General features: G+C 40.1%; 1 protein-coding gene across 2 annotated transcripts in view; it reads right to left on the bottom strand.

The window, feature by feature from the left end:
- ATRNL1 (attractin like 1) overlaps nt 1-24,625 on the bottom strand; it is a 1,085,315-nt gene that overhangs the window by 371,027 nt on the left and 689,663 nt on the right. For both annotated transcript variants that reach the window (XM_075072516.1, XM_075072517.1), the window contains exon 26: nt 20,836-20,914. In XM_075072516.1, the coding sequence (XP_074928617.1) occupies nt 20,836-20,914 (79 nt within the window). The remainder of the gene's footprint in view (nt 1-20,835; nt 20,915-24,625) is intronic.

Consider the following 24,625-nt stretch of genomic DNA (forward strand, 5'->3'; position numbering starts at 1 on the left):
GTTCTAACATAAAATACTTTAACAGCAGCAGCTACTTACACACAATGAGGAGTCTAATTAATTGAGATTTTCTAAACAAATGGAAAAATACAGGAGAGTACAAGTTACAGTGTTTACTGTATATTTTTTAATCACATATTTCAATTGATTGGTAAGTAGTCTAGAGTAATTTACTGAGGTTATAATATAGCTCTGTCATACTTCACTCAGTCCAATAAATTCTAACTGAAATACCAAATCGTTTTTTATATATGACTTGTGTATAAATTGAACAGCATGGATAAAAATAATGGTCTGTTCAAATATTCATGATATTCCCTATAGTATTTTTGCAACTACACAACTGTCCTAAAATAACATTAATTTTAATTAGGGTTTGCATTTCAAAGCATTCTTTCCACACATAGTCTGATTTTATGTGACATATGTCAATACTTGAACATGAAAGGAAATCCAAAGGTTATATGTTAATTATTAATTATCAGTGGAAAATAAAATGTAATGATCTTTGTTTATAATAGTTCACATTAACTCTCAGCTACCATACATGAACTGAACATATAAAAAAAACTACAGCTGCAGAGAAGATAAACAATGTGTCATTATATACTTGAAAAAGAATAACTACTCTCAAAGATGTAGTATTATATATCATTCCTTGGTTATGCTGCCATAGGTAAAGTTACTTGTGAATTCCCTAAGACCAGCCATAAAAGTCTGCTGTAGGCTAAATCATGGCATACCAGGTTTCTCTAAGGCACTAATGATTTTTAATTTGACATTAGAAAAAATTATGCTGGCCACTTTTATAATACCTTTCATAAAACTGTGCTTTGCCATAAAAAGAGCGGGAAATATTTTTTTAAAACAGTCTCTGCAACCCAAAACTGCATCCACAGCTACCTGTCAGCCAAGGTTCCATGTAGTGGCTGCTTCTTGTTCCAAAGATACCTCAAAGATAACCACATAAATGTCAGTTTTTGCCTTACATGTCTGCTCACTTTTCCCTCTACTCAGAGTATACCTCAAACCACTGCCATGTGGCAGTTAGGCTCAGAGGAATTATACTAAGGAAGCATGCCTTGATGTTCTAATACAAAAGGTAAACTCTCCTCTGACAACCAGTCAGCCAGGAATGATAGCTTACAGGGAGCTCAAGCAGGAAGAAGGAGAAGGACCATTACACTGAACATTACTATCTCTCCTAAGCAGCAGTCACCAGGGACAGGGTTAGTAAAGATTACACGCCTTTTACTGTTTTTATATCCATTCTTACACTGGACCTATCACAACAGTATGTTATCATTTGTGTGCACCATGAACAACAGCTCTGACTTCCACAATCAGAAACGCAGCTGAGGCAGTAGAATCAGAAGCCCACTCCTCATAACTGCCTCATTTGATATATAGCGGTGGGAAGAGAAGGTCATTTAATCAAATACAAGGTAATGTAAAAGGGCAATAGGTCATAAATTGGCCTTAGACCTGTCACTTTTGCAGGGGTCCACACTGAGCCCCACAGTCTCTGAGTAACTGCTGACTCTGGGGATATGGGGAGAGGATGGGCTGAAGAAGAGAGAAATAGATCCAGAGTGAACTGTAATGATGCTATGAAACAGGCAAACTTTTCCTCTGTATTGTGAATCTTAGTGTGCACAGCTCCCTCAGTGGCACACACATTCCTCATACTTATGGTGATTAGTTGAAAATACAGACCAAAGAAAGCTGATGTTTTGAAAAATATGAATATCTAGAAGCGTATGAGACAGCTAAGACCCCAAATTATACCTTGGAGATATAAACATTAAAAATCCTACAGGAGTTGTATGTATATGAACCAAAAGCCATAATTTGGCTTAAAATTATGCCCTGCACATACACAGGGTATATTTTGTGTGCATAATTTAGTAAGCAATTATACAATGAACACCTCATAATTATATATTTAAAGCATAAAAGACGGTTACTCACCTTTGTAACTGTTGTTCTTCGAGATGTGTTGCTCATATCCATTCCAATTAGATGTGAGCGGGTCGCGTTCATGTTCGTCGGAAGATTTTTTACCCTAGGAACACTCGGTGGGTCAGCTGGGTCTCCCCCTGGAGTGGCGCCGTTATAGCGCCAGATATATACCCCTGCTGACCCAACAGCCATTCAGTTCCTTCTTGCCGGTTACTCCGACAGAGGGGAAGGAGGGCAGCTTTGGAATAGATATGAGGAACATATCTCAAAGAACAACAGTTACAAAGGTGAGTAACCATCTTTTCTTCTTCAAATGCCTGCTCATATCGATTCCAATTAGGTGATTCCAAAGCCTTACCTAGGCGGTGGGGTCAGAGTGAGATGTTGCAGAATGCAAAACTGCTGAGCCAAATGCTGCATCATCTCTGGACTGTTGAACCAATGCATAATGTGAGGCAAAGGTGTGAACTGATGACCAAGTAGCTGCCAGACATATTTCCTGGATGGGAACATGGGCCAGGAAGGCGGCAGATGAAGCCTGAGACTGAGTAGAATGGGCGGTGAGGTGGCTAGCCGGAACGTGAGCCAAATCATAGCATGTATGGATGCAGGAGGTTACCCAAGATGAAATTCGTTGGGATGAGACCGGTAGACCTTTCATTCGATCTGTCACAGCTACAAAGAGCTGAGGTGACCTTCGGAAGGGTTTTGTTCTCTCAATATAAAAGGTGAGAGCCCTGCAAACGTCTAGGGTGTGCAGCTGTTGTTCCCGACGCGATGGGTGCGGCTTCGGGAAAAAGGTTGGGAGGAAGATGTCTTGATTGACATGAAAGGCAGACACCACCTTAGGGAGGAAGGAGGGGTGTGGTCGCAGCCGTACCTTGTCCTTATGGAATACCATATATGGGGGGGTCCGCTGTCAAGGCCCGAAGCTCAAATACCCGTCTTGCCGAAGTAATGGCGACAAGGAAGGTCTTCCAGGAACGGTACAGCAGCGAGCAGGTGGCCAGTGGTTCGAAAGGAGCACTCATAAGCTTGGCTAGCACCAAGCTGAGATCCCAGGTAGGGGTCGGGCGTCTGACTTGAGAGTACAAACATTCCAATCCCTTGAGGAATCTTGAAACTATGGGGTGAGAGAAGATTGAGCGGCCATTTTCCCCTGAGTGGAAGGTGGAGATGGCTGCCAGATGCATCTTTATGGAAGAGACTGCTAGGCCCTGTTCTTTCAGGGACCAGAGGTAGTCCAGGACAGTAGGAACGGATACCTGCCTGGGGACTGAGTTCACTGAGCGCACCAGCAGAAGAAACGCTTCCACTTGGCCAGATATGTCATCCTAGTGGAAGGCTTACTACTGCCCAAGAGCACCTGTTGGATCGAGGCAGAGCAACGCAACTCAGACTGGCTCAACCACGCAGCAACCATGCTGCGAGACGAAGAGACTGCAGGTCCGGATGGTGAAGCCTGCCGAAGTCCCGTGTTATGAGATCCGGCCAGAGGGGCAGGGGAATCGGGTCTGCCACTGAGAGGTCAAACAACATGGTGTACCAGTGCTGCCTCGGCCACGCTGGAACAATCAGGATCAGGTAGGCGCTGTCCCTGTGAAGCTTGAGTAGGACTCTGTGGACGAGTGGAAACGGTGGGAAGGTACAGCAGGTGCCTCTTCCACGGGGTCAGGAATGCGTCTGAGAGAGAGCCCGGGGAGCGTCCTTGGAAAGAGCAGAGCACCTGGCATTTCCTGTTCTCTCGGGAGGCAAAGAGGTCTATGTGGGGAAACCCCCACTTCCGGAAAACAGAATGGATGATGTCCTGATGAATCGACCACTCGTGAGACAGGAAGGATCTGCTGAGGTGATCCGTCAGAGTGTTCTGCACTGCTGGGAGAAAAGACGCTACCAAATCAATCGAGTGGGCTATGCAAAAGTCCCAGAGGTGGACAGCTTCTTGACAAAGGAGGGAGGAGCGTGCTCGAGAGGGGAACGGCGTGATCGAGAGCATCTGTGAGAACGTGATCTTGAACAACGTCTCTCTGTTGGACCAATGGAAGGTGGCCTTACCAGGGCCGGTTTTCCGACGGATTGTGTGACCCGCACTGGTGGTGCCGGGGGTTGAGGCCGTGTCGACTCCGTCATGGCGATGAGCTCCCTTGCCATGGAGAAGATCTCCGGTGTAGAACGGAGGGCAAGCTCAACCACAGCATGAGCTGGGGAGCTGTCAGGCACCGGACTCAACAGCCGTTGTGGGACCAGAATCGATGGTGCCGTGCTCGGTGGAGCCGCAATCGGTGGTGCCACAGTCGACGGTGCCACGGCAGATTATGGTGCCAGATGAACCGTCTTCGAAGAGCGCTCCTTCTGTGGAGTTGAAGCAGCTGGAGCGCTATGTTGCTTCCTGGGTCTCGGGGACAGGGTGCGGTGCCGAGCAGATGTTGGTGCCGGTAAGGGTCAGTGCTGGGCTCCTTCTCGGTACCGGAGTGGTCCGGGGATGAAGGGGTGCTCCTTACAGAAGCAGTCTGTTGGGCGCTCGGTACTGATGCTGCAGGACTAAGTGCCGACTCCATGAGGAGCTGTTTCAATCGAAAGTCCCGCTCCTTCTTCATCCTTGGTTTAAATGACTTGCAGATGTGGCACTTATTGGTAAGGTGGGATTCCCCTAGGCACTTGAGGCAGGAGTCGTGGGGATCCCCTATTGGCATCAGCTTTTGGCTCGCCGAGCACGGTTTGAATTCCGGTGCCTTGGGCATGGGCCTGTACCTGGGTGGAGGAAAGGGGCTAATTCCCGATCGTCCCTTAAACTATATATACTAACTATAAATACAACAACTAATACTAACTATAACTACAAGAACTCAAACTATACACACAATAAACAGCAAAGAACTACGAGTAGCTAGGGAAGTGGAGATCAGTTAAGCCGCGCTCCACAGTTCCAACAACCGACACGGGCAGTAGGAAGGAACTGAAGGGCTGTTGGGTCAGCAGGGGTATATATCCGGCACCATAATGGCGTCACTCCAGGGGGCGACCCAGCTGACCCACCAAGTGTTGCTAGGGTAAAAATATTCCAATGAACGTGCACGCAGAGCGCACACACCTAATTGGAATCGATATAAGCAAGCACTCAAAGAATTACAAATTCCAGTGACCTCATTACACATTTACAAGAACAAAATGTTTCACAATTAATTTAATCATCAAATAATATTACTCTACAATAATTAAATAATTAAAATTATAATATTTCTGTTATCATACTATAGTCAAGGAAACATAAGGAAAGAACATAAGGAAAGTCACAATAAAAATATTCCAATAATGTTATGTTACATGAGAGCTATAGGAATTTTGAATAAACCTGTAATACTAAGTATCTCGAGATTCTACCTTACTAATATCTTACACCACACTGTTTTTAATATTTTTATATCCCTTAATTACCTATGTTCATGTTTGCATGGCTATGTTTTACAACTGTAAGATTATTTAACTCAGTAACCACAAAATAAACACACTCCAGATATTCTATTTTCTGATGCAACTATATCAGATACCGACTAATACTTTGAAAAGTTCCACGTGCACATTTGTGATAACACTGGAATTTACATAAATGAATAGAGTCTGCCAAAATGTGAAACATTTAGTAATATTATAGACACTTAAAATAACTTGCTGAACTTCTAAGCTAATTTACTTTCTTTTGTCCACTGCAGTACAGCTTTTGTTTTGAAAGGTAAACATCTGCCTTGCACACATTAGGGAGCCATCCAAGCAGTAACAGAGCTATTGCTTCAGTAACATTTCCCTTCTAGGAAAGAAGGACTAGTTTGATGGTTATTAAAGCTTAACAGTTGAGAGGGGAGGCAAAATTAATTAATCCAAAAAGTACATACTATTCATTCTATGATATGCTATAAAAAGAAGTTAGGATGGAATATAAATGATCAGTTATAGTCAGAAAGGTTTCTTCCTCCTTCCCCCTTCCCAAATGCCCACTCTTATATTATTCTAGGAATAAATCAAACCATACCAGTACCTCTGATACCACAACATTAACAATTCTTCAGTTTCTAAATCATGACAGGTTCAAACTGGTGTTCAAGGTGCATGAACACTGCTGATACACTATATCCACTGTCTCTTGTTCTGTAAAATGCTGAGCAGAAGGTATTAATTGTCCATACAACTTTTACATACTCTCACATAACTCAATTATTTCAACCCTTTTTATTCTAATTTCTAGCATACATTTGTTTCTGAGATCAAACAGTCTCCTTGCTAATATTTCAGGGTAGCAGTCCTTCAATTACATTCACAATTGATGCACATGGCAAAAACATTATGGAAACAGGGGGTAATGGTGGTTTGGCCTGGGATCAGTGGTGACACATGCACAGAAAGGCAGTTTTTAACCACAAACACAGTTTTGATTGACTCTGAAAACACCAGGTAAAATGTCAGAATAAGGAAAGTCCATAAGGAATTTCCATAAGGAAAAAAACCAAACATTTCCTGCTTTGTCTTTTGAATGCAATGTAGCAAGCACTTAGTCTTTGAGTGACTAATTTATCAATTCTTACTCACATGAACAACCCTTACTCAGGGAAGTAGTCCAGGTGGCCCATTGTAGTCCACTGGGAAAATTCAAGTAAGAGCTGTCTGATCAGGTCTTTCTCTACCACAAACACACTAACAGCATTTATATAATGTAACAGGAGACACTCACCTCTTACATGCCCCCCATTACTGGGTGTGATACTGCAGCCCTTTTCTCACCTCGGTGTTCCTTGCAGATTGCTGGCCAACTTTGATTGGGTCTTTCATGGCTGGACCCTCCAATGAAGTCACAAAGTCTAAATGAACCCCTTCTGGCCCTGGGCCCTTTAAATTTGTCTCTTTGTTCAGGCTTTCAAATAAACTCTGTCCCCTTCTTGGGGTTTATACCACTCTGGCTGGCAAGGGAATCTGGGTGCTCCCTCTATTCTGGGTTCCAACCAAGGGTCCCTATAAATAGCAGGAATGCACTGTTCAGTTTAGTTCATTGCTGCTTCTTCCCTTTGCCTCTTCCTACTTTGGCCCTCTTGAGCTTCACCTTTACCTCAGGGTTAAAGTTCTTAGTTCCTCTGTCTCCCTGACAACTCTGCTTAAGCAAAGGTAGCCAGAAACAAACTTTGGTTATCCTGCAAGCTCCTTTGGCTAGAGAAGAGCACCCTTCCTTGCCCCTCTGGTTCCAGCCAGGGACTGACATGCTAAACCACAGCAGCTCCTTTTATCTGAGCCTCCTGGGCTCTGATTGGATGCTTCCAATACTGAGCAAGGGCGCAATAAGACCTCGGGGCCTCCTTTAGGGAACTGCAAAGGCCAGGTACACTCCATCGCATATTTTATATATATTAAATAGAAGTATATCAGCCATTTTAAAAAATGCTGTCTGAGGTATAGAAGGACCTGATCCTACAGCTCTTGCTCACTTGAGTTTTATACGTTTTAAATATGCAGAGTTGCATAAACACACATACGCATTCATGGTTGTAAAATACACATTTGCCTGACAAAGTCACTTTTACCTTCTGTTATAGGATTATCTATATCCTAACATAAACCTAAATAGAATAAGACAGAATCTTAACACTCCATTATTATTCATTATTAATAATGGCATGAAAAAGAAAATATATAAATACATAAAACACAGTTACATATTATTAAAAATATCAAATTAATAATCTTCCTTAAATATATTGTAAAATAGCAATCTTTAAGAAACTAAATAGATATCTTGCCTTTGACATTAGGCCTATAACTATATATAAAAAGGGAAATAGAAGGACTACTTTCAAATGTAGTTTTATGATTACATCAAGATCTAAAAAAATCATGAAGAATGACTATTCTTATGTGACATTTGCACAATTGTAATGATGTGTTAACATGTAAAATTAGGTCACTGGGAGCCACACAAGCCCATCCAAGGGCAGAATTTGTCCCTATGGGAGAAAAAGTAAAAATTATTTCCTAAAAAATATAGGAAACTGGGATAAGAATTAATGATACTGTATTAATGAATTTCCCATGGTACTGTGCCAGTTTAAATTAGTGGTTATATTTACTGATACCTTTCAAAATTCATTATTCATTTGATATAAATTATTATAATTAGAAAATTCCCCACTCTACCACATCAGTATCACACTATTTTAGCATTTAGAAGACTGTAAGATAAGGTTAGCATGATTCAAATGGTCCACATACTTTTCTTTTGTATTCCTATTAGCAAAAATGAACACACTCTTTTCACAATAAAGCTACAATACCTTGGTTCTTAGATCCCCCCACAAAATTATAATTTGAGTACTTCATAATTGCCTAAATTCTTAATTTTAATTACCTAAAACAGTGGAAGAGAATTTCAGTCACTTTTTTCAAAGAAGGGGCCAAGATTTGTCCTATGATTCATCTTCCCTCCCATGGGACAACACCCCTCTGCCAACAGCAGCAACTGCTTATACAGAAAAGTAACATCATGAAAACATTGATATCTTTGCATTGAAGACCTTGGATGCTTGTAGAAGCAGCTAGAATCAATGAAGAGATTCCAGAATCACATGGCAACTCTCTACAGACTTATCAGCAGGTGCTCTGAATGTTTCAAGTGTTCCATAAATTAGAGTGGGAACCCATGTTATGACAATTTATAATACAGTGGACAATCTTTAAATGAGATGGTTAAAAATGTACTTTCAGTTGAACAGTGCTTGCTGGAGGGTCATAAAGGAAGGAAGAGAAAGTGCTTGTATATTTCTTTTAGGCCCAGATTCTGAGCTGCAGCCAAGAAGTGCTCTGTTCTCCTTGGCAGAAAGTCAACATTGGCGGTAACTTTCCATTGTGTTTCCCAGCACTGAGCTGATCTAGACCATATGATCATCCCACTCAAGCTGAAGTAGCATCCACTATAGTGGTCTTCGTATTATGAAAAATCTTAAATAGGGGCACCCAACTTTCTCTGTACCATTCCTTATTTTGCATACCTTATTGTCTCCCTTATTTATCTCTTCTCTAAACTAAAATCCAAAATCTTTTCAATCTCTCTTCACAGAGAAACCTTTCCAAACTTGTAATAATTTTTCTTGTCTGTCTCTAGATCCATTCTATTTCTACTATATCTATTTTGAAATAAGGTCACCAGAAATGAACACCATATTCGAAGTGAAGGTGACATCAATTTATATAACAGTGTTGCTATTTTGACCTGAGCAGTTAGCCAATATTTCTCTGGTGCAATCCTGTTGATTTACAAAGAACATATTTTCTGGAACATAGTAGGAACAAACAACAGCAGGTGGTTTCCTTGCTCAGAAATCCAAGTTGCCTTTGTACTCTGCCCAAAGAAAGTTCTCAGCTTCCTCCCAGGGCCATCCTCTCACAACTGGTCCTCTTGCTGTCTGCAGGCTTTTTCTGACACACAGAGTTTCCTAAACTATCCCTGAGCCTCTGCGTTTTCAACTAATCTCAGGAAACCCCTCACACCACATAGTTTAACTCTGTTTAGGCTTTGCCATGCATCCAGTTCTCATTGGCAGCAGTTTTTATTGCCTCCAGCTCTCTCTCTCCATAAAGGAACTTAAATTACTCCTTCTACTTACCACACCCTTCAGGTTAACCCGTGATTGATAGTAATCATTAAGACCTTCCAGCACAACAATAAAATGATATTATTTTACCCACTCTGTATAATTCCTAACTATGATGATAAATTCCTTTGAATACAGTAATCACCTCATTTTCTTGGAAAAACTGTAGCTTCACCTATCCTCCACCTACTTTTGTGAAACACATTAATATCCCTACTACACGAATCTCATAGCTAGAAAACTTTCATAAATGTCACCGACACCTAAAACTAAATATGCTGTCTGCACATACTCATTGATTTCCTGTTTCCTTTACATTCACTTGTGATATGTTAAGTTTTCAAAATTCACACCAATATGTAAAATTTAAGCAAGAAGCACATTTTTGGCTCAGATATGAATCCTTGAATTGTTTTTGCTCCAAATAGTGCAACCAGAACATCTAAAACCAAAACATTTACAATTGTATTTATTTTTTCCCAACAGATTTTTGTACTGATTGGAAATTGTTCAGACAAGCATCTCAGAATTATAATAAAGGACTATATTTACTATACTGTGTGTGTGTGTGTGTGTGTGTGTGTGTGTGTGTGTGTGTGTGTGTGTACACATGTGTGTGTGTGTGTGTGTGTGTGTGTACACACTTATTAATCCAAAACATTTCCAAATATGATTGAATTCTGCTGTCATTCTGTTCCCATTGACAGTTATGGCACCCTTTGAGATGTATACATTGAACCCACTTTGTTAAGTCACTCAGTAAAATATGTCTTTCCAATAGGAGATGACAACTTTTATTGCTACTGTCATTAAAAGCCTTTTACTAATGAGGCTGTTTCATCTGGGAACATATATGATTTCAGAATTATCAGTATAGGAGATAATGAAATGTTTATTTTTAGGAAGTCACATATTACATTCCAAAATATCACCCTGATTCTCAAAACCTTATGCATGTTTAACGTTCTGCATTGCAAATCAGATCCTCAGCTCACAGTTTACTTCAACTTTACAGTTTACATCGTGGGTCAGATCCTCAGTTTACACTACCATAGCTCCACTGACTTCAACTGAGCTACAACAATTTGAGGATCTGGTCCTGTGAGTGATCCACTCATTGGCTTCAAGGGGACTACTCACAAGCTCTATAGTTAAGCTTGCATACATTTGCAGCGTAAGGGGCTATATATTTTTTGGAAAGCCACATAGAAAGATACAAAGAAAAAAAAACTGTGTGTGTTCTGGGGTCCATAACCTTAGAGCACAAAATGCCTCATGCTGCAAAATCTTATGCACATTAATAACTTTAATCACTTGAGCACTTCACTCATGTACATAAATGTTTGCAGGATTGGGTCTTTTACGTCTAGAAGTTGTGGATGCATGCACATACAAAGCTGTTGCAAAAATGTTTCACAAATCCAGATTCCCAGATGTATTAACTCTCTGAACTTAAACATGTCAAATTCCATTAATTATATTAAATATACTGAAGACCATTAAGACTTTTTAATAAAAGGAACAGTTTAAAAAAATGAAACTGTCTTCACTGTAAGATAGCTACTCACTGAAATTCACATATTTATATGCATTAGTACAATCTACATAAGCAAACTTTCTTATTCTCTATAGAGTTGCCATAAAAATGAGCTTGGAGCTATTACATGAATTGTTACTGTTATTAAGATGTAGTCTATTTCAGTTTCATTTGTGCGTTTTTAAGAGCCTTTGACTACTCAGGAGATTTGCTTGGAAAGCATAACATTAATAAAACAGTCTTGATATGAAAATCAGGACTAGAAAGTTTTTTTTTAAATGAACACAAGCTTATCTAATAAAACAAAGCAATAAGCTGTGTTGCACACACACATTATATTAAGAGAGAATGCTCTGTGATTTCAAGTTTTTTATGATTGTATATACTACCCTTTCATACAGAGAAATGGTGCACAACTGACTGTGTAATGAAATGCTGTTTATAAATTCTAAAATTTCAGTAAAGGAATTATATTAACCTTTATATTTAAGTTGGCACTTTTTACATATAATACTATGCCTTCTATACTTTTTACATAAATGTGCAATCATGCATTACTTGCTCATTTCTCAAGAGACTACAGTATATTATATATGTCATCTTTTTAGATATATAGGACCTTTCCAGTAAGTAAGGTATAACCATAATATGTAAAATACAGATTTTTAGAAGAATATTCAATAGCATTTTTAATAAATTAACTGCAGAATTATATATGCATCTACTTGGGATATATATGAATCCATATCTCTACGGCAGAAACGAGAAACTCTTCAAAACTCAGGATGAGGCTGAATGAATGAATACATGTCTGTCTCCTGATTGCCTTAGTGAAGGACTAGTGCTTTGCTCAGGCAACTCAGCTAGAACATTCATAGATTCTATTCTTGCCTGAGCAGGACTGTCACCACCATCAGTCTAATGAGTGACCTCAATATTGTATTGTGAAGAAAAAGAAATTTCTTAATCTGTTGCAAAGAGAAAATTCTTTGAATGAAAATGCTATCCAAGATATGGGGGAGGAGGGACTGTCATTCTTAAGTGGTTCATGGGGACAAAACCGTTGAGACAATCTCTTCAGTATAATAACCTATGAGCAAATCTGTTTCATTCATTCTAAAGAGAGGATTGACTGAATAGCTTAGATGCAGAACATGCTGAGGCAACAAATGTTCTCTTCAGTGTTCCTATTTAGGGAATCTGAGTTATGCATCAATTTTTGTAGAAAGAAGGAAAACAGAAGGCCAAATTGAAATTTCATGGCAGGGGCTACTGGGTGAATTCTGAATATGAAGTGTGACAGAGAATAGCAAAACATTTCTGAGTGGATGACAATTCTCTAGTGACCTCAACAAGTGCAATGTGAATGAGAAGGCTATTGGTTGTGAGGAAATAGACAATGGAGACCAGTGAGGCTTTTTGAGGAAAACAGCAGGAGGACAAGACTGACCAAATCACTTATGATAGCATGAGAAAGTACAGGTGCTGAAATCTGTAAAGGATTAACAGATCCTAGCTGGCCACATGGATGCTTGGAGCGGAGTGGAAAGGAAGGGAAAGCTGGGTCAAATGGGAACTGAAAGGGGATTGCATTCTCTTCCCCCTTGCTAAAAGGGAAAAGCCTCTGGATAGTTATTGCCCAGTGTTTTCATTTGCTTTGCTTTTTGTTTCTGCAATTGTTTGGCATATAATAAACAAACCCTGAGGAAAAGGTCTTAAAAGAACTGAGGCTTGGAGCTTTATTTCCATTTCCTGGCTGGCAGAACCAACTATGAGCTTACAATTAGCCTCTGAAATAACAGTTCATCTGAACATCTGTTCAGCAGAAGGGTGAAGCCTAACTGGTTCCAGGAGACCTAGATCTATGAGGGTCTGCCTTTAAGCCTCTGGAGATGGGCTTTCGGGTTTTTCTATTTTAAATAGGAAGGTTTACTGATTTTTGGAGGGGAAGGTCAGCATACCAGGCTGGAGTAACTAAATTTACCTCACACATACTCTTCTTTTGATTTTTCACAACACCCTCTGAATTAATGGAGAAGGCTAAAAGGATAAGGAATATAATAGGCCATTGACAATTTTATGCTGAATGAGCCTATTCTAAGCCTTCTTTACTGCCTCAAACCTGCTGCAGAACTTGGGAATGCCCCTGACTGAGTTGAAAACAGATCCCTCTCACAGTCCATCTAGGACTCTGTGATGCAGTGTACCCCAAAATAGTATCCTGTAACCTCCAGACTGACTACTCGTGTATGGCTATGATATTTTGTACAAAGAATGCCTTGTAAAGTATCATATGAAAGGTCATGATCTGCTGAAATGCATTGTTCTGTCAAAATATGTATATCATTAGATATAGATGTAACAGGGTCAGCACCTATCTCCTGTGAGCACCCCCTCTGGTTGGGTATGTTTGCATTCTTTCAGCTTTCATGACCTCTTTTAGTGGTTCTCAGGTGTTTTTTTCAGGAACTCAGCCCTCCAGGCGAGTCACACACGTTGTCTGCATGTTAACCAGAACAGATCCCTTCCAGGGTATACTGTCTATCTTAGTAGCCCTGTGGTGGTCTCTCTAGCGCTCCCTAGGCTTTGGTCTTAAAGTAATCCAGCCCTGGTATAGGGCCATATCTTCCTGCCCAGGCTCAGTCTCTACTCAGTACCCACAGCCAGCCAGGATCTCCTTCATTGGTCCCCTGGTTCCTGCTAGCAAACTGTCTCAGGCTCAGTCCTAGTAGCCAGCCAGGAGCCTCTCACTTTCCAGTCCCTGCCAACAGACTGTCTTTGGTCCTGTTGCTCTTCCATCCAGGGACAAAATCCTTTTTTCTCTAGCTTCAAGCAGCAACTAACTACTGCTCTGTTCTACGGCTCCTTTTATATGGCCCTCTTGGTCCCTGATTGGCCATTCCAGCTGCCCCTCTAATTGGTTGCTTCCTCGCAACCATTCTAGGCTACCTGGAGGACCTCTCCACTGCTCCTTTCCTGGACTGGCTGTGGCAGAACCCTGAGGCCTCCAGCAGGGGGCCTTTGGGCCTAGTCCACCCCATCACAATGGAATTATGAGACTTTGCTATAGGGTTATTATTGAAACATGTTGTGAGGCTGGGAGGCGCCCACAGCTAGCCCACAGTAGCAACAAAGGAAGGGACCCACACTCAGTTGAGCTTTAAACAACCATCACCAACCATTGACCAGCAGAGGAATTGTATACAAGAGATTTACAATTCAATAAGAAACAGTTGTGCAAGCACCAGACAATGGGGATTGCTCAATTCTCTTATTCAGCAAGGCCCACCAGGATATGTCTGGACCAGTATTTTTCCAGGGACATGAATTGAGAGTATAAAATAAGGGACAGCGGCATCATGAGACCACCTTTCTACTCCCCCACCCATTCTGAATGCAACCAGAATCCTGGAAAGACAAAGACTTTGAACTGGGGAGACTGGACCCAGGCTGAGAAGGGAATTCAGCCCATCTGTTAAGAACTGCAGCCTGCCTGCAACATCCAGTGGAGTGAGAAAAGCTGTTTGTTTCAGATCTTATGGAGCCTGATAAAGTTTAGGATTTAGAATGTGTATTTACTTTTTATTTCTTTGACCTTTATGCCTACCATTTTATAATCACTTACAATCTATCTTTCTGTAATTAATAAACTTATTTTAATGTTTTATCTTTACCCGTGTGTTTGTCTAAAATGCTTGGAGAATCTGCTCAAATTACAAAGACTGGTGCATGTGCACTATCCTTTGATGAAGTGGCAAACTAATTAATGAGCTTGGATTGCTCAAGAGGGTCTTGAGCAGTGTAAGACCATATATATCCAGGGTGCAAGGCTGGGGGGCTGTGCTGATCTTTTCCTGTGTATGGTTTGTGAGCGGTTTAGAGAGAATTCAAGCAACTTAGTTGGGTGTGTCCCTGCATGCTGTTGACTGAGCGATCACAGCACCTGGAGAGTTTTACTGCTTGTCACTAAGAAAGCATCGTGAGATACAGCCCAGGATGGAAACTTAAGGGGGTTCAGCAATCCCACAGTTCTCAGTTGTACCCCAGGAATCTGTCAGAAACTCCTAGGTAAATTTTCCTGTGTATTTGTAAATTTTACTCTAATCAGAGAAGGAAGATTTCTGTTTTAACACTCACAAACTTGATCCTTGTTCCTCCAGGGTGGTTTCAATACACCACAACCAGAACACTGTCCAACAGAATAATGCTGTAAGGTTCTTAATCATGTGAGAAAGTGTGTTAATATACCAAGTCATTTTTTCTCAGGATCAAATTCCATGAGATGAGCATTTCAGTGTTCTACACAGCCTTTCATACAGCCATGTGTAGGTAATGTTGCTGATCTATTGTATTTAGCTAAGGTGATGCCTGTTAAATAGTTGTTCATGTTCTCTTGCTCAACACTCCATTGATCTTTTGGGAACCATGAAATAAAGGAAAAAGACGTTTACCAGGTAGCTGCCTGACATATTTCCTGGATGGGAACATGGGCCAGGAAGGTGGCAGATGAAGCTTGAGCCCGAGTAGAATGGGTGGTGAGATGGCTAGCCAGAACGTGAGCCAAATCATAGCATGTACAGATGCAGAATGTTACCCAAAATGAAATTCGTTGGGATGTCGGGCAGCTACCTGGTCATCAATTCACACCTTTGCCTCACATTACGCATTGGTTCAACAGTCCAGAGATGATGCAGCATTTGGCTCAGCAGTTTTGCATCCTGCAACATCTCACTCCGACCCCACCGCCTAGGTAAGGCTTGGGAATCACCTAATTGGAATCGATATGAGCAAGCACTTGAAGAAGAAAAGACGGTTACTCACCTTTGTAACTGTTGTTCTTTGAGATGTGTTGCTCATATCCATTCCAAAGCCATTCTCCTTCCCCTCTGTCGGAGTAGCCGGCAAGAAGGAACTGAATGGTCGTTGGGTCAGCAGGGGTATATATCTGGCGCCATAACAGCACCACTCCAGGGGGAGACCCAGCCAACCCACTGAGTGTTGCTAGGGTAAAAATCTTCCGATGAACATGCACGCAGCGCGCGCACACCAATTGGAATGGATGTTAGCAACACATCTCGAAGAACAACAGTTATAAAGGTGAGTAACCATCTTTTACTAGGGCCAGTTTCTCAATGGATTGTATGACCCGCACCGGCGGTGCCAGGGGTTGAGGCCGTGTCGACTCTGTCATGGTGATGAGCTCCCTTGCCGTGGAGAAGGTCTCCAGTGTAGAAGGGAGGGCAAGCTCAACCACAGCATGAGCCGGGGAGCTGTCAGGCACTGGACTCAACAGCCCTTGTGGGACCGGAATCAACGCTGCCATGCTCGGTGGAGCCGCAATCGGCTGTGCCACAGTCGACTGTGCCTTGGCAGATTATGGTGCTTGATGATCCTTCTTTGAAGAGCGCTCCTTCTGTGGAGCTGAAGCAGCTGGAGCGCTATGTTGCTTCCTGGGTCTCGGGGACAGGGAGCGGTGCTGAGCAGATGTCGGTGCCGGTAAGGGTCGGTGCTGGGGCTCCTTCTCGGTACCGGAGCAGTACGGGGATGAAGGGGAGCTCTTTACAGAAGCAGTCTGTTGGGCGCTCAGTACCAATGCTGCAGGACTAAGTGCCGACTCCATGAGGAGCTATTTCAATAGAAAGTCCCGCTCCTTCTTCGCCCTTCATTTAAACAACTTGCAGATGCGGCACTTATCAGTAAGGTGGGATTCCCCTAGGCACTTGAGGCAGGAGTCGTGGGGATCCCCTATTGGCATCAGCTTTTGGCACGACAAGCAAGGTTTGAATCCTGGTGCCTTGGGCATGGGCCCATACCGGGGTGGAGCAAAGAGGCTAATCCCTGATCCCGCCTTAAACTATATACACTAACTATAAATACAACAACTAATACTAACTATAACTACAAGAACTCACAATATACACACAATAACTATTTTGCACACAATAAACAAACAGCAAAGAACTACGAGCAGCTAGGGATGTGGAGATCAGTAAAGCTGCGTTCCACAGTTCCAATTACCATCACAGGCAATAAGAAGGAACTGAAGGGCCGTTGGGTCGGCAGCGGTATATATCCGGCGCCATAATGGAGCCACTCCAGGGGTGACCCAGCCGACCCACCGAGTGTTGCTAGGGTAAAAATCTTCCAACGAACGTGCACACAGCGCGCGCACACCTAATTGGAATCGATATGAGCAAGCACTCAAAGAAGAGACTATTTACTTTTTGTTGCAATGCACTTGGTGAACAGGTTTGACGGTGAGAGATGGAATCTGCTATTGCTTGCCTTTTCAGAGGGCAGAAGAGAAGAAGAGAGGGAGCTCAACAAGAAGTCAAAGTATAATGGAGGAATCAGATAGAATTTATACAGATGTTCAGAAAGCCTTTGCCAAAGTACATCACAAGAGACAGGAACCTAGGCAGATGAGAAATGAGAAGTACAGTGTTGTCATGGATTAAGAAACTGACCAACGGACGAAAAAAACATAGGAATAAACGGTCAGTTTGCAACATCACAAAATTTTAATATATTCATTAATATAAAGACAAGAGATGAGAAGTACAGTGGTGTCATCGATTAAGAAACTGACCAATAGACCAAAAAACCCATAGGAATAAATGGTCTTCTTTCAACATCGCAAAATTTTAATATATTTATTAATAATCTGGAAAAGCGATCATTCTCAATGAATGGCAAAGGATGAGAGGATAAGGTGTAGGTATCTGTCTGTTTTATGATTTCATTCTAAAAGTAATTCATTTACCATCTGTATTAATAATCTCTTTTAATGATCTGGAAAAGGGAGCTGAAAAAATTTGCAGATGACTAACCCTTGTAAGTTTGTGTTCAGACTGAGAAATTTTAGAGAACCTTTATAAAGTGAGATGAATGGGTAACATAACAGGAAATAAGATTAAATGTTGAAAAATCCTACGTAATGCACAGTGGAAGGAATCATTTTGAATTTCTCACACAAGTTGCTAGGTTCTACATTTAATGTAATCCCTTGGGTAAAAGACCTTTGTACATCTGTGAACAACTGAAGGAAAACCTCTGTTCAACAAGCAGTGGTAGTTTAAAAAAGTAACTACAATGTGAGGATGTACAAAGAATGGGAAAGTTAATATCCAGATTTTGGGAAAAATGGAAAAGACCTGTTAAGATTCCTACTATGTAATGCAAAATCCAAATGTAGCATAAAGTGACTGGATTGAGCCTAGGCTCAACTCAAATTGGTATCAGTGAAGACCCAGTTAAGCCATGTGTTCAGGTCAGGCTACAAAGCAGATAACAGTTTTGCATTTTTGCTGATAATGAATTCTCCTGCCTTTCAGGAGTCCATAAAACCTTTAAGGAATAATTTACTCAAGTCAATAGCCTGCTGAAATTCACTAAGAAGAAGTTAACAAGAAATAAAGGCTTGCCACAATATAATAATCAGGCTCCATTTACTCTGGGGAAGAAAGATATAGAATGGCACAATACAGAATGACTTCATGATGATAGAACATTATATTTTCATTTTTTTCTTGCATTCCATCTCACGTGTTTCCACTCTTGAATTTCCCAGTGATAACCAGACTCACATACAGTTTCTGCACCTGACCTAAGACAGATCATATACTGGAGAAGGAGTCAAAGGCAACAAACACTTCTGTTCTGCAAACTAAACGACTGAGGCAGAAAAGCCCAGTGATCCAAATAGGTATATTTTAGTACCAGGTATATTTACTTGTAACACTTATATCCCATAACCCTAAAATATATGCTGGGTAGTAAAACTGTTGCTACTTAACCAGAAATAAAGGGAAACATTAAATAATACAGTCTTATCCAAGTGTTGCACTCAAGATAAAGGAATGGGGTGAAATGGAAATAAAGGCTATTTTCTTAAACATTTACAGTTATATAATGATAACATACTCTAACGACTATCTTCTCGCTCATTATAAATATACAGAAACAGCTGTTCACATTATCACATAGCAAACTATGAAATATTTAGGACTGATTGACATCTAATTTTCTTTAGTTAAACTGAAGTAAAATCAAGGAATAGCATTGTAGACTGGGTCTCAAAAAGATTCGGCCCAGCTCACATTTAAAAAAATATTTCCAGTTTACCTCTGTAAATGAAACTGATTTATGGCAGAGCTCCTTTAGCTTGTGCTTATATGTCAGTAGTTATGAGTTCATGCACATTCCTATAGCTACCAACCTCTTCTTATGCCATCAAACAAAGAACACTTCTAAGAATTCCATCATCTTTTCCTATGATGACAAATATGTCAAAATGTTTTACAGAGAACACTCGGGGTCATTCTAATAGTAATTTTTCAAACATCTAGGAGAATAACTACAGAAAGTACACAAAGACTACTAAATCTATAAAGTCAGGAATTTCTAACTTATCTTTAAATATCTTATTAAAATAAACTGATTAAAGTTAGAAATAGAATCAAGCAATTGCTGCATTCCTTCACAATACATTGTTGCACAGAATTACTCAAAAAGAATTAAGCATTGAGATAGGATCAGATAGAATACTAAGAAGTTAAATAGAAGACCATGGTTTAAAGTAACTTGTTTTGTGTTTTCCAAGTAATGTTATATATACACACACAACACATGCCCTTTGAGATAGGTCTACCAGATATTGTTCCTTTGAATAAGACAATACCTATTGTAAAATGACTATAGTAGCATAGGGGTTTCTTTGTTGCATCAGTTCAAAGCTATAATTGGGTATTAGTATGCTACAATTTCACTGCAAGAATTCAGTAAGAACTAGTTACCCGATACTTCTAAAACACACATGAACTCAGGGTAGATATACAGTGAAAAAATAATTCATACTGAATAGACTGTCAGGACACTATAATATAAATCAATTCCACAGAGGAAAAAAACTTTTTTTATTTAAATTTAAACTCCAGCCAAATAAGTGATATTTGCTAACATTACAAATGTTTCACCAATTGTTTCAAGGGCAAGGATCAGTGCCTTAAACCCTTTTCAGCTTTTGGAGTTATACTGCATATGTATTTATGCAAACTAGAGTTGTACCTCATCAACAATGGCTTTTTCAACAAAATAAGACTAGATATTACAAGCTATTTTTTCAAAGAGCTATACCAATTCACACCAACAGAGAATATGGCAACTTAGTATACCAAACTTTATGAGTGAAATCATGGCCCCACTGAAATCAATGGTAATACTTCTATTGACTTGAATGGGTCCAGAATTTCCTTCAATAATTTTAAAATCAATAAAATGAACTCAAGCACTAGGGATACTGTGAGTTCTTCTGGGCAGGACTGTTCCTTTCTAAGTGTTTGAACGAGTGCCTAGCACAATGAAGTCTTAATACTAATTACATTCAAATAAGACAAATAAGTATGAGAATAAAGAATGGCATCAAGGAAAGGTACATTAAGGTACTGTGTCATCAGGCATTGTATTGCTTGCAATTTATCAACTTTTCTGCTACACTGTCTCATTTTGACAGCAGTAGCGAGCATATTTCACAGCAATGTAATAATCTTACACTAGGGAAAGGAAGCAGATTCACTTGTTCTGCCTTAGCAAAAAAACACCTGGCAAGTAAAGATGATGTGTTTGAAGGGAGTTACTTTCATTTCACCTGCAGCTCTGAATTCACTTTGAGAGATAAAACCATCATAGTAATCCCAATGTTATTGATACCTCTCTCCGTCGAGAAGCCCAACAGGTTTGTTTGATCTTCCAAACGACAGCAGCCACCAGCAGTAAGGACAAAAAACAACTGCAAGTACAAAAAAAAAGAAGAAGAAGAAGAAGAAAAGAACTAAGATCAAATTATCTTATATAACTGCTCTGGAAAATAATTATGTACATTGTGAGGGAAACAAGGCTGACAGTAATACATTAAAGCAGGAGTAGTAAACAGAAAAATGAAGGAGAATTGAACTCGGTCATGATGATTGATAGCTGTCGATCACCTAGCTTTCAAGTCAAAAGGGGACGCATATCCTGAAGGCTGTGCTTATCTCCACCAAACACTGTTCCTGTCTCCACTACAGCAACAAGGTTCAAAAAAGAACTAGACAAATACATGGAGGATAGGTCCATCAATGGCTATTAGCCAGAATGGGTGGGGATAGTGTCCCTAGCCTCTGTTTGCCAGAAGGTAGGAATGGGCGACAGGGGAGGGATCACTTGATGATTACCTGTTCTGTTCATTCCCTCTGGGGCACCTAGCATTGGACACTGTCAGAAGACAGGATACTAGGCTGGATGGACATTTGGTCCGATCCAGTATGGCTGTTTTTATGTTCTTAAGATGATTTTACTAGTTGTGCAGGATCAAGATCAGAAATTGCCTGATCCAAAGAAATTGCCACAAAAAGCATCAACACTAGTACGTTGGAAATTACACGGATGAACATTTTAATTAACATTTTTGTGTGACCTTTTCTTGGTCAAAAACAATGAATTTCAAGTGTTTGGTTTTCTTTCTTTTATATATAAGTAATCAGACTTTTTCATAATAAACTACAAAAGTAGATTTCTAAAATCAGCTGTGCTAATGAGGAACAGAAAGACACACTGTAGAATTCTTTTTCATTATCCATATGTTTTCCCAGGAAACAGTCCCTAAAGAAATACAATTTTCTTTCTAAGGTCTATAATGAATGTGTGCTGTTATAAACAAACTGCACTCTGTAACTTAATGAGTATTCATGTTCAATTATAATAAATAAAAACATATTTATTCCTGTTAACACACATACAAACATAACTTAGAATGACATGTTTTCATTAAAAGAAGTATACATTTAAGGAATTGGTATTATAAATGAAAGCAAGGTGAAATTAAATAAAATTTCTAAGCAGAAATTCATATGTCCAACTTTTATTCTCTTCTTTTTTAAGTGCAAAGAGAAATTTAAAAAAGGTTAAAATGCATGTGGCATGCTCAGGCACTTATGACTACACAGACTCCAGGATTTTATCTAAAACTTTAGTTTGCATTATTGTTTAGGATATATTTCCATGTTGGAGAAATACAAACCAAACATTTCAAACTGTTCAAACATAACTGACACCATTAAAATTAAAAGATGTCTCTGATTCTATGCTAAACATTCTTCAGATTTACTAATTTTACTAATGATTTCTTTAAAGTGTATCTCATTTTATTCCAAAACCAAGAAAAATAAACAACTTTGCTTAAAAAGAAAAAAAGATTGCAAAGGGAAAAATATATTTACCTACCACATTGTTTACAAAACACAAGCACTTAACAAGCAGTTAAATGAACAATTAAGATCTCAGAAATCTTACCCTGTCCACATAACAAATAAATACAATGGGTAAAATTCTCAACATTGTCCAAGGGCCAGACTTTTAAAAGAATGTGTGCACTTAAAAATGTATTGGGATTTCAGAACAGATGCCTAACTCCCATTGGTTTCAATAGGAGTTAGACATCTAATGACTTCTGAAAATCCCAACAGGTGCTTATCTGTATCCTTTGGTGCCTAATTAACTTTAAATATATGGGCGTAATTGACTTTGTTGGCTAAGACCCATAGTAGTCTAAGTTCCACTGACTTTCAAAATCAATGGACTTTGCCTGCAAATTGAGGTCATGGTGACTCACTCAACTCTCACTAGTGGCTCCTAGTAGCTGCATGTGCATCTCACTCCAGGACCTTGCCTTGGCTGGTATGCTAAACCTTGTGAGGGTAGTTAGCAGTGGCTGCTAATGGAAACCTGTCTGGCCCTCCAAGTGCTCGAAATCTCCTACCGTGAAGCCAGCAAAACAACCTCCAAAGTATAACAGTGGTAGAAACAATACTGGATCAAGCTAGTGGATAGCTCAGAGCACTGTTGTAGGTGGAGTACAATACACCGGTCAACCACAAAGCCAAGGAGTTGTGGTTGAACTCTTGGCTAGTACTGGACTATAGAAACTGAATGAAGACTGGAAAGAGAAACCAAAGAATGCAGGTGCCCAGACAAACAAGAACCACATTCACCAATTGGAAACCGAGGCAGGAGTGAAAAGTATGTAGTTGGAACAAACACAACAATACACAAATTGGAATATGAAATGAAAGAACATTATACCTGGCTGCAGCACTTGTGGTAATGATCTAGAGTTGAAACGATGAGTGGGAAATTATTCATTTAACTAAAAAGAGATGGGAAGGCAAAGGAGAATTTTATCAGGATGAACACAGGATACTGACACCAGGAAGAAAAGATGGTGGACACCAGGATGGAGTTGCACTGTTGCTAAAGCCAGGCAATTATGGCATTTAACCTGATATTGCCTCATAAGCTGAGAGTGAGATTTAGAATCAAATCTGATGCAGTCACAATAGTACATGTGCCAACCTTAGCAGTGCCAGAGGAAAAAATTGACATATTTTATCATGATCTACAGAAAGCAATACACAAAGTTTCAAGACAGGATGAACTGGTGATGGAATATTTTAATGTGGAAGTAGTATCGGACTGGAATTCCTGGGCTGGAGCAACAAGCAGATTTGGACTTGAAGAAAACAAAAGATGAGAAAGACAGCTATATTTCTGCCTAACTTACAACCTTGTGATAAAAAACAGGCTATTTCAACAAAGAAAGCTGCAGAGGAAGTGGACTTATATATCATCTGATGGGCAAACAGAGGAAATGATAGACTTCGTAACTGTGAATCTCAAATCGAAATCAGGTGTATTGACATTCAGATTATTTGTGGCTGATATCAATAGGATCATAAGTGAGGCTGAGGCCAAGGGCAACTAAAAAAGTGCCAAGAACTGAGATCTATAGTGTGGGTAAATTGAAAGAGCCAAATTTCAAATTTCAAAACAAAGAAGCCTAGTAGAGAAACATCACAACTCTGGTGAGAGAAGAAATGAAATGTTGAAGAGACATGAAACAGTTTAAAAATTAGATTATAAGAGCAGCTGAACAAGTTTTGGGGTATAAGGTCAACATAAAGAAACCAAGATGGACAAGAGATTAAGTGCTGCAGTTGAATGACAAGTGTAGGAAGCTGCAACTATATTAACTGAGAACAATGGGTTGACCAGAGAGAGAAAACAAAGAAAGACACAAATAACTGGATAAATAAACAATGTAAAGAAGCAGAAGAATACAGAAAGAGAATTGCAACACAAGGGTTTTATCACAAGATAAGAGAATCGTGGGGGACATATGTATTGAAGATGTCAGTGGTGACAGAAATATGAGGACAAACAAGCAAAGAAAGAATATTTTGAAGTCCTGTACACCATGTATCATAAGCATTCCCAAATCTGGACCTTAGCATCCAGAAATCTGGGTGCCTGCATGAACCCCTCTAAGCTTAATTACCAGCTCAGATTTGATCTCGCTGCCACCAGTCAAAAATTCCAGGGTTTTGGCTCCCTCTGGTCTCCCCAAACCCTTCCCTGGGGAACCCCAAGACTCAGAAGCCCTGAGTCTTACCACAAAGGGAAATAA

This window comes from Chelonoidis abingdonii, chromosome 15, assembly GCF_003597395.2.
Source record: "Chelonoidis abingdonii isolate Lonesome George chromosome 15, CheloAbing_2.0, whole genome shotgun sequence".
Lineage (NCBI taxonomy): Eukaryota > Metazoa > Chordata > Testudines > Testudinidae > Chelonoidis > Chelonoidis abingdonii.